A 14,291-nucleotide genomic window follows, 5' to 3' on the forward strand; every position below is an offset into this window, starting at 1 on the left:
GTCTCATCAATTTACAGAGGAGCCAAAGCTAAATTTATGTGTTACTTTTATCAATGCGCTTCCCTCCGAAAGATTTACATTGTGTTTCCAAGTACGTAACTACAGGGCTAAACAAAGGATTTCTGTGTATTACTCAAAATGAGCTCTCATTGCTTACAGTTATCCCTTCTGCTAAAGCTCTTTCTTACGTTCCTCTGCCTTCAGCCCAGTGTAATTTCATTTGTGGCCTGAAAAGAGGTTTTATGCTTTTTGGTTTAGCAGGCAGGTTAGTCTGTGTTACAGTGTAATTATTCTTCTCTTTTTTTTTCCCTTTTCCCCCCTTAGTAACAAAAACAACTTGGTTGAGTGTGAAGAAAACGCACCAGCTAAAACTGTGGGTGTAAATTATTGTGTCACTTAAATAACTTGAGAGTGGCCAAAAAGAGATTGCTCAGATTTTCCACAGCAATTCAGGCTTGGGCCAAGACCCTTATGTGCCACTTACCAACCTGAAACATTTCTTTTCTAGACTATAAATCAAGGAAAAGCCAGAGCACCCATCTCGCCCTGCTAGATGGCATTACGGCCAGGTACTGGGGAGGCTTCGGGAAGGGGGGGCTTTCCCTGGTTAATGCATGTGGGCAGATCAAAACAGGCAGTACAGCAGTGTTGGGAAGAGGCAAACCCTAAAAGCAGGGATGAAAAATAAGCAGATTCAGAGATCTTCGTAATGGGGATATGGAGACACAGCAGGGAACTGGAATATACCCTCTGTGTTTTCCTGCCTCCACCCCACCTCCCCACCAGTGTTTTCCCATCAGGTTCAGTCAGGGAAGCATGAAGGTCCTTTCTTCAGCAGCTTCTTCACTGCTTGCCTTGGGTCAGCTCTGCTTGCTGCCAACCACTTCAGCTTTCAGAGCCGATGCAGCATTTTTCCCTACTTTCTCTAAAATGCAGTTCAGCACCGTCAGTTAGGCTGAGTGGCACTTGATCATAATTGCTCCTACAAACTGTTGCCTTCAGTAGGGGCACAGGTACCTGCTGAAGAGTAGGTCTCCTTTCTTTGGCTTTTTGGAATTGGTACAGTAAGGACTCCTGCCCATCATGCAGATTTCGTGAGGATGGGCTGGGAAAAGGCACCAGGTGAGTAGGATATATCTCCAGCAGCCTGTGGACAGCAGGTTTTGCTGACTGCAGTATGTGTGCGTGCTGGCACAGGGGCCAGCCTCACCTCCTCTGCCACAGATGTCTAGGCAGAGTAAGGGTGCCAACAAAAAGCCATTAAGCTGCCTCCATGTCTGAAGGAAAGGTGCAGCAGTCACAGTACACCATGTGTGCAGGAAAGCATCCCCATGTCTCCATGCTTTCTCTTTCTCATGTCCTCCTTGTGCTAAGGAGACAGCTCTTCAGAAGGCAAACCCTGGGCAGGTCCTCAGCTGGCATCCGCTATCTCCCTTCCAGCAGAAGCCACAAGGAGTTCGCTGAGGCTCTGCTCTCCCATGTGTGAATCGGCAGTAAATTCCTCCCCGGTGCCCAGCGTACAGGTAGAAGGAGCATTAACATTCACCGCGGCTCACTGTTATTTATTTAGTTGTTTAATCCACTGCTTTATGCTGCTTGTGGGCTTTTCTTCTAATTGATTTGTCTGACATTCTGCAAATCTCCCTTGCAGTTGGCCAGAGGGGCAGCTGATGGTGTTCACATACTGGCAATGCAAAGGGGTCTCCAAATCAGCTCTTGCCAGTTTAATGCGAGGTCTTGTTGAGAGGGGGAAGAGGTGCTTCAAATAATCCAAAAGGTGTGAGCAGGATAGCTACAGCAAGGATGTTTCTAACTGGTTTACAAAGGGCAAAGTGGGCCCTTGGGGCTCAAGTGAATCTGAACAGCTACATAGGCTTCATGTAAGCCTTCTGGAATGGACTAAAAATGCACAAAATGGGAAACCTGAGCTTGATATAAGTAAAGAATTTGCTGTTTCCCCTTGTTTCCCCTCATCCTCTAAAGCTTACGGTGGTGTTTAGGCACAAGCAGGGAAGGGTTTCCATCAGCAAGTTCAAACTGAAGGGCTTTCTAGCATCTAACCAGTGTTCAGAGGTCATGAGAACATTGAGCTTGGCTTTCACAGCCCTGGGAAGTCTCAGTCCTGTCATAAACGTCACAGTGAGAAAGATACAGGTGGGATTAGAAATGGATATGTGTAACCAACAGCTCTGCTTTTGTCTCCTGACCACATTTCGGAGGAGACAACTAGGAACTTCTGCTAAAAAGAAAATACCTTAACAGAGAACACAACTCCTGAGGTCTACCTGATGCTTTGTGCTTATTTTGTTACTATTTTTTTTCCCCCACATATTTCTCGAGTGTTCCCAAGGTCCTGCTTGGCTGCTGCCCATGCCCTCTTCAGGGTCACCATGCTCTGACTGCAGAGGGGGGAGAGACCTGAGATCATGTTGCAGCACATTGATTTGAAGCAGGTGCAGTTTTGAGGCAGTTTCTGCTATCTCAGCCACCTCCCACATTCCCTTCTGGATTGCAAACTTCAGTTTTGGGTTTGGTTTTTTTCCTTTTTTGTCCTTCTCCCTTTTCCCTCTTGTCAAGAAAGTTTACAAAGCTTGTCCTTCATCTCCTGCCAAAGATAGAGCTTGTGGAAGGAAAACAGCCGTGAGATGCTGTCTCTTACTGGGATTTATTGCCCAGCACTTCAGCTGTGGGCTCTAGCTGAGGTGGGATTTCCTCTTGGTTTCAAATAATTATAGAAAATAATTATTTTTTTAATTTACCTGGTTGGTTCCACTGTTTTCTAATTCACAGAAGTGACACCATTACAGCCTTTAAAACTGGCTGCTTGCTTTTTATGTTATGTCATGCCAACGTGCCAGCAAGTAGAATGGTTGCACTTTCTGAAGCGTAACTCATGATACGAGCAGATGATGTGCAGAGAAGAGATCACAGGATCACAGAATCATAGGAGTTGGAAGGGACCTCCAGAGATCATCGGGTCCAACCTCCCTGCCAAAGCAGGCTTCCTAGGACAGGTCACACAGGGAGGCGTCCAGATGGGTCTGGAATCTCTCCAGAGAAGGAGACTCCACACCCTCCTTGGGCAGCCTGTCCCAGGGCTCTGTCACCCTCACTGGGAAAAAATTCTCCTGCATGTTGGTGCAGAACTTCCTGTGCTCCAACTTGAGGCCATCGCCCATTTTCTTGTGCCCACAGACCACTGAGAAGAGGCTGGCCATTTCCCCCTGTGTCCCACACTTCAGATATTGATAAACATTGATCTGATCCCTTCTCAGTCTTCTTTTTTCTAGGCTGAACAGTCCCAGCTCACTCAGCCTTTCCTCATAGGGGAGGTGCTCCAGGCCCTTAATCACCTTTGTAGCCTCCTCTGGACTCTCTCCAGGAGATCCCTGTCTTTTTTTATACCAGGGAGCCCAGAACTGGACACAATACTCCAGGTGAGGCCTGACCAGGGCAGCGTAGAGGGGGAGGATCACCTCCTTCGACCTGCTGGCACCCCAGGATCTCATTGGCCCTCTTGGGCACCAGGTCACACTGCTGGCTCAGGTGGACACTATTCCCTCATTGAAGCTGTCGATGAAGATGTTAAACAAGACCGGACCCAACATCAATCCCCGGGGAACACCACTAGTCACAGGTCTCCAGCTGGACGCTGCTCCACTGATCACCATCCTCTGAGCTCGGTCCAACAGCCAATTCTCAACCCACCTCACTGTCCACTCATCTATCCCATGCTCTCTCAGCTTTGTTATCAGGATGTCATGGGAGACAGTATCGAAAGCCTTGCTGAAGTCAAGGTAGATGACATCCACTGCTCTCCCTCCATCTACCCAGCCGGTGATGACATCATAGAAGGCTATGAGACTGGTCAAGCACGATCTCCCCTTGGTGAATCCATGCTGACCACTCCTTATAACCTTCTTCTCTTCCAATTGCTTGGACATGGCATCCAGAACAAACTGTTCCATCACCTTTCCAGGGACAGAGGTGAGACTGACAGGCCTGTAGTTACTCAGATCCTCCTTCTTGCCCTTCTTGAAGATATATGGAGAAGACACTCTGGAGAACCTTCAGGCCCTCTGCATAGTTCTTCCCGCCATGGAGGAGATGTGATTCAGGTGCCCAAGACACAGAGATACGCAGAGACCCTATTACCCCAACATGTTGGTTGAGGAACTGTGGAACAACCATTTTGGTAACGTTTGCCAGCAAACTCACTCTGATTGCAGGAGTCTTGTAGGAATTGCTTGCTTCCTAGAGATGAAATCCACTGTAATTACAAAAGCAGGTTACTGTGTCACCTTCCATGTTAGACAGACATTTCCAAACACACATCCATCCTTGCAGAGGAGCACTGGTACAGCCAGCACTCATCAACGTCACACCGTGTGAGGGACCAAGTGACCAGGCTGGCTCGCCAGGGCGTGCTCGCACATCTCAAGTCAGTCCCTGTCTCCACGTGCAGCTGCCACTACAGTGGCCCAGGACAGTGGCTCGGTACTCTGAGAGAGGTGGCAAGGCAGCAGGGGACACTGGTGCGACACATGGTGCCTGGGAACTCTTTGAAAGGCTTTTTTTTCTTTCTGCTTGCTAGATGGTTTTAAAAGCAGAAGGTTACCTTATTTAATCATAGAATCATAGAATGGGCTGGGCTGGAAGGGACCCCAAGGATCACACAGTTCCAACCCCCCTGCCACAGGCAGGGCCACCAGCCTTCAGGCCTGGATCTACACAAGGTTGCCCAGGGCCTCATCCAACCTGTCCTTGAACACCTCCAGGGATGGGGCATCCACCATCTCTCTGGGCAGCCTGTTCCAGCACCTCACCACTCTCTCTGTAAAAAACTTCCCCCTATGATCCAAAGTGAGTTAAAAATCCATAATAGAGGGGGACAAGCCAGGTCAGACAAGTTGCCGAGAGTGGCTAAACCTGTGCCTGCACCCCCCTGTAGATATGCCCGTTGCTTGGGCTTCCTCAGAAGAATTCGCTCAGCCGTGAGCCCTCCGGTAGCTTTCAATTTGTGGAAGAAATGAGAAGCTGCTGAGTGCCAGCTGCCAGTTCTCCCAAGAAGACTGCAGAGTTCAGAAAGCGCAGCAGCAAACAGCTTGGTGGCATAGAACAGAGTAGGCTAAAGATCAAAACAGATGTCCCAGCCGCTGGCCTCTCCTGTCCTGCAGCTAGCCTTGCGGTGGAACTGGGCCAAACACATGCTGCGGCCACAGTTTTAGCAAGAGCCTGCGTGGTGCAGTCTCAGTGGGGATTTTGGCTGCAGCAGTGTATGCTGCCCTGCACTGTCACTAACTGGAAGGCAGACTTTTCTGACCTAAGCAATGGGCTCAGGCTTCCAGGAGGTGCTTCTGCAAAGCAGTGCTGTAAAACTGCTTTGTCGTTCCTGCCCACGGTCCAGAGCTGCTTCAAAGCAAGCCCTTTGAATACTTGCAATTAAGCAGCGAAGCTCACTTCTGAAGCTATGTGAATCCCTCCCCCGGTGTCCAACCTCCTTACTTCATGAGCAGCCAAAGCCTAGGAATGGTTATTCCCTGTTTGATTGCACCTTTGGTGAACAGCTGAAACCTCGAGTGCTGGGTCCAGTTCTGGGCTCATCACCATAAGAAGGACATTGAGGTCCTCAAGCGAGTGCAAAGAAGGGCAGCCAGGCTGGGGAAGGGGCTGGAGGGCAAATCATACAAGGAGCAGCTGAGGGAGCTGGAGATGTTTACCCTGGAGGACGCTGAGGGGAGACCTTATCATCACCTACAACTACCTGACAGGAGGGTGTAGAGAGGTGGGTGATGGTCTCTTCAGCCAGGTGACAGGAGACAGGACAAGGGGAAATGGCACGAAGCTGCCCCAGGGCAGGGTCAGATCACATGTTAGGAGAAAGTTCTTCCCTGAAAGAGTTGTCAGGGCCTGGAGCAGGCTGCCCAGGGAGGGGGTTGAGTCACCAACCCTGGATGTGTTTAACAGAGGGGTAGATGAGGTACTTAGGGATATGGTTTAGCTTAGGACAGGAACAGTTGGACTCGATGATCTTAAAGGTCTTTTCCAACCTTGTGATTCTGTAGCGTTGTGTTGCTGTTACACAATTCTAAGATGTGAAGAGCAAAGAAAATGCTTCATACCAGTCAGCTAACCAGGGCAGCAGTGGGGCTCTGGGTATGCAATTGTCCTCTTCTTCGGGGAAAGGCTTCACTTAAGAAGTCAGCTTGTGGTTTATTTCAGGATCTAAGTAATTTCTCCCCCTTCCCACAGCCAGGTATTGAGTTTATACTGTTTTAAGGTCAAATACATCAAGTCATCTTGATGTGAGGAAGAATGATAGCTGGTGCTGGTGGGTCGTGTGGCCAGCCTGGTGTGTTCTTTTGCCTGCAAACAGCTCATGTGATCTGTCTGCACAGCAACAAAAAACGGATGCTGGTATCCAAAAGTGTCGGTGTTTTTCGGAGCAATGCCACTTGTCTGGCCACAGGTAAAGAAACCACTGGAGGCAAAAAAATTTATAATGTGTCCATCAGAATGTTTAATCAAAATACCCCTGTCACCCACCACCTTATCTCAGCCCCACAGCACCTTTCTGCCTACCCCAGTACTCCCTCCCACCAGCTCACTGCACGTACTGGATGCTGCAAGGGAGGACCACTAAGAAGAGGGAGGCTCTGGAGATCCCACAGGCCCTTTATTGTTGATGGGCTACAAGGCAGCTGCCCCACATACCCATCAGTCTCCTCACAACCCTGGAAGAGGAAGGACAAAGGCTTTTAGGTATATAGTTAGGTGGGTTTCTTCCCTAGGTGTTTATGCAGGTGAACTGGTTGCTGCATGGTTGGGTTTAAATCGACTGAATTCTGAGTTTCTGGTAGTTGTGCTGCTACTGAAAATCCTTATTCATGCCAGAGAAATGGAACCCTTTGGATGACCATAGCCATGGTGTGCAGGATTTCCCCCTCTTCTCGTCTTAGCGCGTACTTGGCTCATTCTCTCCTGATTAAATACAGCTACGGTCTCACAGCTGGAGGTGAAACCTCATGGCAGTGCTGTAGGTGAGAAGTATGGAGCTGTGCCCTCCCTTGTGTTTTTCTGCTGCAATGAAGGGTGGCAGTTGCTAAATGGCTTTATACGAGCACTTCTGCTGCAGGGCCTTGTGCTATCCTTCGGGTGGGTAGTGCTACACAAATCAGGATTTTTCAGGTCTAAAAGCAAGTATGCAAATGAACCAGGAAAAATTGTTCCACACCAGGTTGTAGCTCAAAGGATGCATTTGTGCTGTGTCGGAGGAAAACCGGTGGCAGTTATACCCCTCTTAGGACTACACTGGATAGTGCAAGAAAGCTGAATTAAGCAGTTCTTGTGTGTATAAACAGGTCATCACTAATTACCCATGATGGTGAAGATAAGGGAATTCTGCTGGGCTTGTTAACACTGTGAAATAAGCTATGTGGCTTCAGTCTGGTCTGGCTCTTCTTAACTTTCCTGTACAGTGGCTTTAGGGCAGGAGAGAATATTTCATGTTGTATAAATCAGGATAGATAAAATTGCTCATTAACTCTACTAAAGTGCTTCCGTGGGCAAAGTCTAAGAGAAATGTCCAGTGTGCCCATTTTTCTCTTGAGTTCCTTTAGTGTGTTCTCAGGCTTTATTTGGTCAAAGTATTTTGATTTTATTTTCTTGGCCTTTGGGATAAAATCTATTCCAAATCCTGGGGTAATTAGGAGAAGAGCTGACTGTGTTAAGGGCTTCTCAGCAGGGAAGTAAAACTAAGCAAGGAAATTGGAAGAGGGTAGGCATAAAGTTCTGCTGCAACGAAACACCACCTGGTAAGTTTGAAGATGCATGTAGCAAGTGCACTCAGAGCAAACCAGGCACAAGTAGTTTGACTTGCTAGAATAAAAAAGACCCTATGGGAAGGACTCATCTGGCATCCCAGATGTGATATAGCCATCCACATCTGAGCTAGTCGTATGACCTCCCTGCATTGTCACCAGAGATGCAGGCTTTTTCAGGACATTAACAGGTTGGTTTGCTTTAAGTATATGTCAAGAGGAGATGAAATGTGTCCAAGCATCAGTTCCCCTCCATGAACAAGGGGGGAATGTTCTGTGGTAGTTCAAGTAGGTATGAGTGGTAAAATGAAGCCTAATCTGCAGGACAATTTCTGGTGTTTACCTCTTCCTCCTTGAGACATCCCAGTAGTTTCAGCCTGGCTAGACACCTGTTTTTAATCTGGGGACTTCAGAGAGCTGCAGTCTTTGCAGAGTAACACTGATTACTGAGTAATGTGTGCCCACCTTTGGGGTGAGGGCCATGTCCTTTGTTTTGTGCTCATACAGCCCCAGGCACAGCAGGGTCCTGCCTCAGGATGGACCTCCTGTACACTGCCACAGCACAGATAATCGATAATAGCAGACTTAATTAGAACTTTGATCAGTCTCTCTTCCTTCTAATTCGCTGTGTTTTAAATCCCTGCAATGTCTAAACGAGGTTTGATAACAATTCTCTGTCTCTCATTTCCTCCCATTCCACAGGAGCACATCTACAAGCTGATGAAGAGTGACAGCTACGCGCGCTTCCTCCGTTCGAACGCTTACCAGGACTTATTGCTGGTGAAGAAGAAGGTATCTGTTGGGAAGGACGTGCTTGCATCTCTTAGCACCTCTTGATTCTCGCCTGCTGCTTGCTGCTAGTGTGAAAATGAAAATATTGAAAATATTGTTTCCTTTTTTGTTGTTGTTTTTTTTTTTTTCTTTTCATTTATTTAAGAAAGGAATGAGCACTTTTGTTTTCTTCACCGGGAGCGCAGGGTACAGCATCCATATGCACATCCTCAGTGTGTATTTTGGGGAAACCATGGTGACCCAAGGTAAAAAATTATTATGAAAAAGGGTTTGTCTTGCACAGCTGTCACCCAAACTTGGTGCAGGCAATTAAAATTGCACTTCCTCTTCCTTGTGACAAAGATGGTCTCTGGTATGAGAAGCAGAACCAATTGGTCTAGTCGTTACCAGTGCAAAACTCACCCATTCCAATGTCCACCTCCCTAGCCTCACCATGTGACCTTCCCTGTGGATGCCTTACCCATAGACCTCCCTGCAGTGATTCCCATGCTGCTTTTCTCCCTTTCCCTTGCTTTTGGCTCCCCGGAGATGTTTCTTTTCCTTGGAGATGAGAAATAATCACAACCCATGCAGTAATCAAGAATTCCAGCCACATTTTTTTCACAGGAGAACTGGGTTTGAGCTCTTTTTGGCCTTTAAGGGGGCTGTGTAGGCTCTGCCAGCACTATGTTTCTGCTAGGACACCCCCCCACACACAGTTCAGGGTACCAAAGGACTGGTTACACAGAGTTATGGCAGCTCCCCTGCAAGCTGTCCCTTCTTTCTGAGGAGGCTGGGAGGTAAGATACTGATCTCTGCATTTGTGGCCGCGTTCAAATGCTTCCCACACCTCCTGACTTCGTCCCTTCGAGTCGGTGTGTCCGTCTGCATGTCCGTGTGTCTGCGTCCTGCTTACATTTGGCTCCCAGGACCGTACAGGAACCACCTCGTGACTCCTGCAGCCCGAGTGTGCGGCTTCCCACCGCCACCTTCCCTGCTGTTATTCTGCTGCATTCTCTGCGTGCTGCCAAATCACATCGCGCCGGCGCAGCACAGTGAAATCCCGGTGGTATTTTTGTCCTGGCTGTCATTGTGTGTGCCCTAAAAGCATGCATGTGGTGACAAAAAGAGATAAACCCCTCTGCTGTGCCGTGGACGACTGGCAGGTGTGTGGGGGAAGGTAACGGAGAGCGACAGCCAGCCTTAGATTTCCAAATGTCTGGTTTGAGACAGCAGAAACCAGTGCTGCTCACATTTGATAAAGGTTAGACCTGACTTAGAGTTCAGAGCCTGCAAGGAAAGGAGGAGATGCAAGGTAAAGGCTTCTGAGGGTATAAAAAATAAATAAAACCAACATTGCCATCCTCCTAACTCTTATCAGCTTATGGTGCCCCCACCCCCAGGTCTCCACTGAACGCTTGAGGGTTCATGTGCTTGAAAGCAGGAGAGCTTTCTCCTCCCAGCTGAGCGCATTCAAACCAGAGGTGTTTGGGGGAGGAGCAGGGGGGAGGTGGTGGATATTTTTTATTTTATTTCTTTTTTTTCAAATCCTTGTTTGCTGTCAGATCAAGCCCTGGATGTGTCAGCATGACATCCTCATTGCACCGCAAACTGCCGGAGGAGCAAGTTTTGGTGTCATGTTAACACAGCCGTGAAAGTAAGAACCAAGTTCCTTTTAGAAAGATCTGTGGGTGCCGAGTAAACACAGCGAGGCACAGAAAAGGCAGGAGGAGATCTGCCTAGATGGGCTGTTCACCAGCTTCGCGGGAGGCAGGAGGGGAGTCGATGCTACTCTGGAATCTGTAAAGCTCTTTGCAATCACGTCGCATTGTGCTGGGCATGGTAACGCTTCTGGAGCAGTGTAGGTGCAGAGATGCTGACAGAAAGAGCGTAAAGTTTCTGTATGCTGAGCTACACAGTAAGATTTTTAGTGCCTTTGGTGCAGCTTTGAGAAGCATCCTTTAAAATTCCTCTAAATGGCTGGAAAGTGAAAGAAAGGGAAAGGGAAAACCCAGTGGCACATCAGAGCCTGCATGCATGGAGGATTATGTTCAGATCCCACATGCAAAGTCCTGGATTCACTGATGTGAGTAGAAAATCAGTGCAGTTGTTTAAGACTGGATGGGTGTATCTCTCTGGGGCATGAGCACGTCCTGCCCCAAAGATGTTATCCTAGCGTTGCCTGTATGCCTGACCGATATGGCATGGCCTTACTTTTGTCACTGAAAGAAAGCTCTGTCAGAAGCACAGCATGATGAACTTGCACTCAGAGTTGCTTGTGCAAAGCAAAGGAACATCTCTGTGGCCAGAGATTGACCCATGAATATTTTGTGGGTAAGTTTATGTTATTTGGGATCTTTTGCCCACCAGCACTGAGTTGGGGCAAGCTGAGAGGGGAGGAAAAAGGGAAGGGTCGACTGTGTGGCTAAAGGGAGCCACAAAATCCATGCGCTTCTCCTGTTTTACCCACTCACTTTCTTTTGTGACCTTGAGGAAAAAAAGGCTCAAATTTGCCTGCCTCATCCCCTCCTCTCTGTGCAGTGGAGAGGTGGCAAGGCTTGATTAGTGCCTTCAAACACACTTGACATTCTTGAGATTTGCCAAGAGGCTGTAGTTTAGGAGAGCTCCTTTTTCTTTCCCTACTCCATATGATCACCACAGATGTGGGAGCTTCCCCTCTTTGCTGTGGGTGTGCTGTGATGGAGGGGAGAGGGGGAGGAGAAGTTATGGGTCGGAACGGAGATGCAGTGACAGAATTATGAGGGGCACTAGGGCAGATAAAAGGAGCACATTGTTCACACCCCTGACTGATGTGAGGCAGTGGACATAGGCTGCGTACAGACCAGCCATCCATACTTTGTTAATCCCCTTTAGAGCTTTTTCTTCTCCATTCTTCCCAGTGTCATTAATACAAATAACTGCAGCATTATTGGCCTCGCTCCTGTGGATTCATGGTGCTCAGTGGGGAACATGAGGTTGGCCTCCAGCAAGGGTGTGATTGGAAGCAGTGCGCTGCAGAAGGAGGGGGGGGTGAAGCTGGGTGTAGCTCCCTGCCTCACGCACAAGTCTTCCTCCCCTGCCAGGCTGGAGGAGAGGAGGGACAAGAGTGCAGAGCCCTGTCCTCAGGAGGAACAGCTATGCACCCTTCCCGATTTGAGCCCAATACCTCTATGCCCAGCATTCCCTCCACAGCAAACAGAAATCACGGGGCCGCTCGAAGCCACTGGCTCAGCAGCGAAGGGCAGGATGGTGCTGAGATCCCCATGTTGTGTTCCTACTCAACACAGCCCTTGTGCTGCGCAGAGTCGAGTGTTGACCTCCTCCTATGACTGCTGGTACACACATTACTGTGAGCTGCTTCACAGCAGCTAATGACCACTCCACTGCCCTCCAGCCCTCCTCCATGGTAGCCGAAACGGCAGCTGGATGTCCTTAGACAGCAGCGAGCTTCATGTCAGAACAAGTGAGTGCCATGACAAACCTCCTCGCTCCAGGCAAGGAGGAATTTGGGATGGGTGACTTGGCTGCAGAGCACGGGTTTATTCCCTGGGGAAAGAGCGTGGCATGGTGTGGTGGTTTAGCCCTGGCTGGAAGCCGGATGCCCACCAAAGTCAGTCTTAAAGAACCTGTCTCAGCAGCACAGCCTCACAAAACTGCAACACATGGATTAGTTAGTGCACCATGGAAGGGGGTGGGGTTGCACAGGAGCTTTGATAATGGTGAAAGAGCAGCTAGACACATGCTCTGCTAGTTATTTTTGAGGAGAAGGGAGAGAGAAGGGAACAGAAGAGACCTCGAGGGACTCTTCATTACTCCCCATAAAGGGGAAACAATGACATCGGTGTGCATCTCCGAGTTAGCGGGCGCTGGACTGCCGGCTGAAGCAGCAGCCGGGGTGTCCAGGCTCTGGTATTCATGGCAGTTTGGCACTGGGTGGCTTCCTGCCGTCCGGCCCAGCCCGCAGACAGGGGAGCATCCTGGACAGGCGGCTACCACCTCAGTGCAGCCAGGCTTTGAAGCTTTGGGGATGGGCCTGTCACACCAGAGGAGGAGCAGGTTGGTATTTGCTTGGTTTAGAGCATTGTTTTCCTCTGCAGCTGGTTCAGAGATGGGTGAGTTCTCTGTGACCCTGCCCAGATGGACACAAAATACTATTTCAGCCATTTGGTAGCTTTGTACATGGCTGGCTGAGAAGCCCAGGACCTGCTCCTGGACTTTTCCTGAGCCAGGCTCAGGGCAATGATTATCCTCTGCCTGCCTTGGTCTGCTGCCATTCCCTCTGGAACACATGGCTTTCACCAAGTTAAAGTTCAAAATAACCCAACCCCGAGCCCCAAAGTCTCATACAAAAAAGAAAACAAACAAACAAACAAAAAAATCCCAACAACAACAACAAAAAGATTCGATAGCCAGAAAAATTAATCCTCAGATGGAGAGAGGGAGGGAGAGAGTGAATTTCACAGACCTGCAGTTCAGAAGACCAAGCTTTTGTATGAATTTCCCAACCCCTTTTCACATCCCTGGCAAAAAGTGACAGTAAGGCAATGGCTGGGAGCTTCATGCCGAGCGGGGACAGGCTCCATTTTCAGCACACACCTTTGGAAGCTTTGCTTTTTTCTAGACTGGTCCTGACGCCTCTGTGTTGTCCAGGAAGGTTCCCACTGCAGCTTCTGTCCCTGTCCCAGTCCCATCAGGGCACACATGACTGGTTTGATTCAGCAGCAAGACTTGGCATGACTGCTGTAAAGATGCTGAGCAATTTTCTCATAATTACTTTTAATAATCAGTGTCAGATGCTTTTCATAAGTGTTTTTTTTCTTCCTTACACTACTCCGTGCCATTAGAATCTACACAAAAGAACTTAAAATAGGCATGACTGGGTAAATAATCAATTGTGGAAAAAAAGGAGAGTTTGGAGAAGACAGTAATTAGTGAATGGCTCCTGAGTGATGAGATCTGTTTTTTGGCACCTACCTGGTCTGAAAGGTTTTCATCTGCAGCAGGGGAGGTTGTTTTGTGTTTCATCCAAATGCACGTGCCATTTGCCATTAGCTGGTGGGGTCTGGCGGTGTGTTTGCTGGCAGAGGTGGCCTTCCTTGCCCCTCAGAGGAGTGCTTGACTTTGGCACGCGCGTGTGCTTCTCTGCCTCGGCCCTTTGCGCTCGCAGCGTGTGTGCGCAGATGCTGCTGTGGTGCTGCACAGCTCCAGGGTCCGTGGCCTTGTGAGACGCTTCCTCCGCAGGCCCCTCAGATCTCTTTGCAGGACCAAGGAAGGGCTGACTCAGTCTCCTCTCTTTATTTTCTTAATTTCTTGTTTCTAAATTCTCTTCCTCTGCTGTGTGAGGCAACCTCCGCACCCCCGCGCTACGCCGGGGGGATGCAGGCAGGTGGTTACCTCTGCAGCAGGCTGCCAGCCACGTAGTCTGCAGGCAAGCAGGCAGGAAGAGCCGGGGAGCCACCATCCCACCAGCACCCACACCCACTGCCACTAAAACTGCTCAAGCTGGCTCATCGCTCTGCAGCCAGCCTGCCTCAGCTGCTTCTTATTTCCCTGGAAAATGTCACGCTTTGACTCAGAGCGAGACGCTATGGGGATGAGCTTACCACGCATCCAGTTGCTCCCAGCCTGCTGTCCACATACCAAATGTGCAGGGTTCCTGCAGCCCATGCTTGCAAGGTGCTTCTGTGGAACACCATTGGT

At 49.1% G+C, this 14,291-nt stretch overlaps 1 protein-coding gene across 5 annotated transcripts in view; it reads left to right on the top strand.

Moving 5' to 3' along the window:
- RGS6 (regulator of G protein signaling 6) overlaps window positions 1-14,291 on the top strand; it is a gene marked incomplete at both ends in the record, with an annotated part of 295,933 nt that overhangs the window by 262,488 nt on the left and 19,154 nt on the right. For all 5 annotated transcript variants that reach the window (XM_084263444.1, XM_084263445.1, XM_084263446.1 and 2 more), the window contains one exon: window positions 8,523-8,612. In XM_084263444.1, the coding sequence (XP_084119570.1) occupies window positions 8,523-8,612 (90 nt within the window). The remainder of the gene's footprint in view (window positions 1-8,522; window positions 8,613-14,291) is intronic.

Source organism: Gallinula chloropus (genome assembly GCF_964237585.1).
Source record: "Gallinula chloropus genome assembly, chromosome: 4".
Lineage (NCBI taxonomy): Eukaryota > Metazoa > Chordata > Aves > Gruiformes > Rallidae > Gallinula > Gallinula chloropus.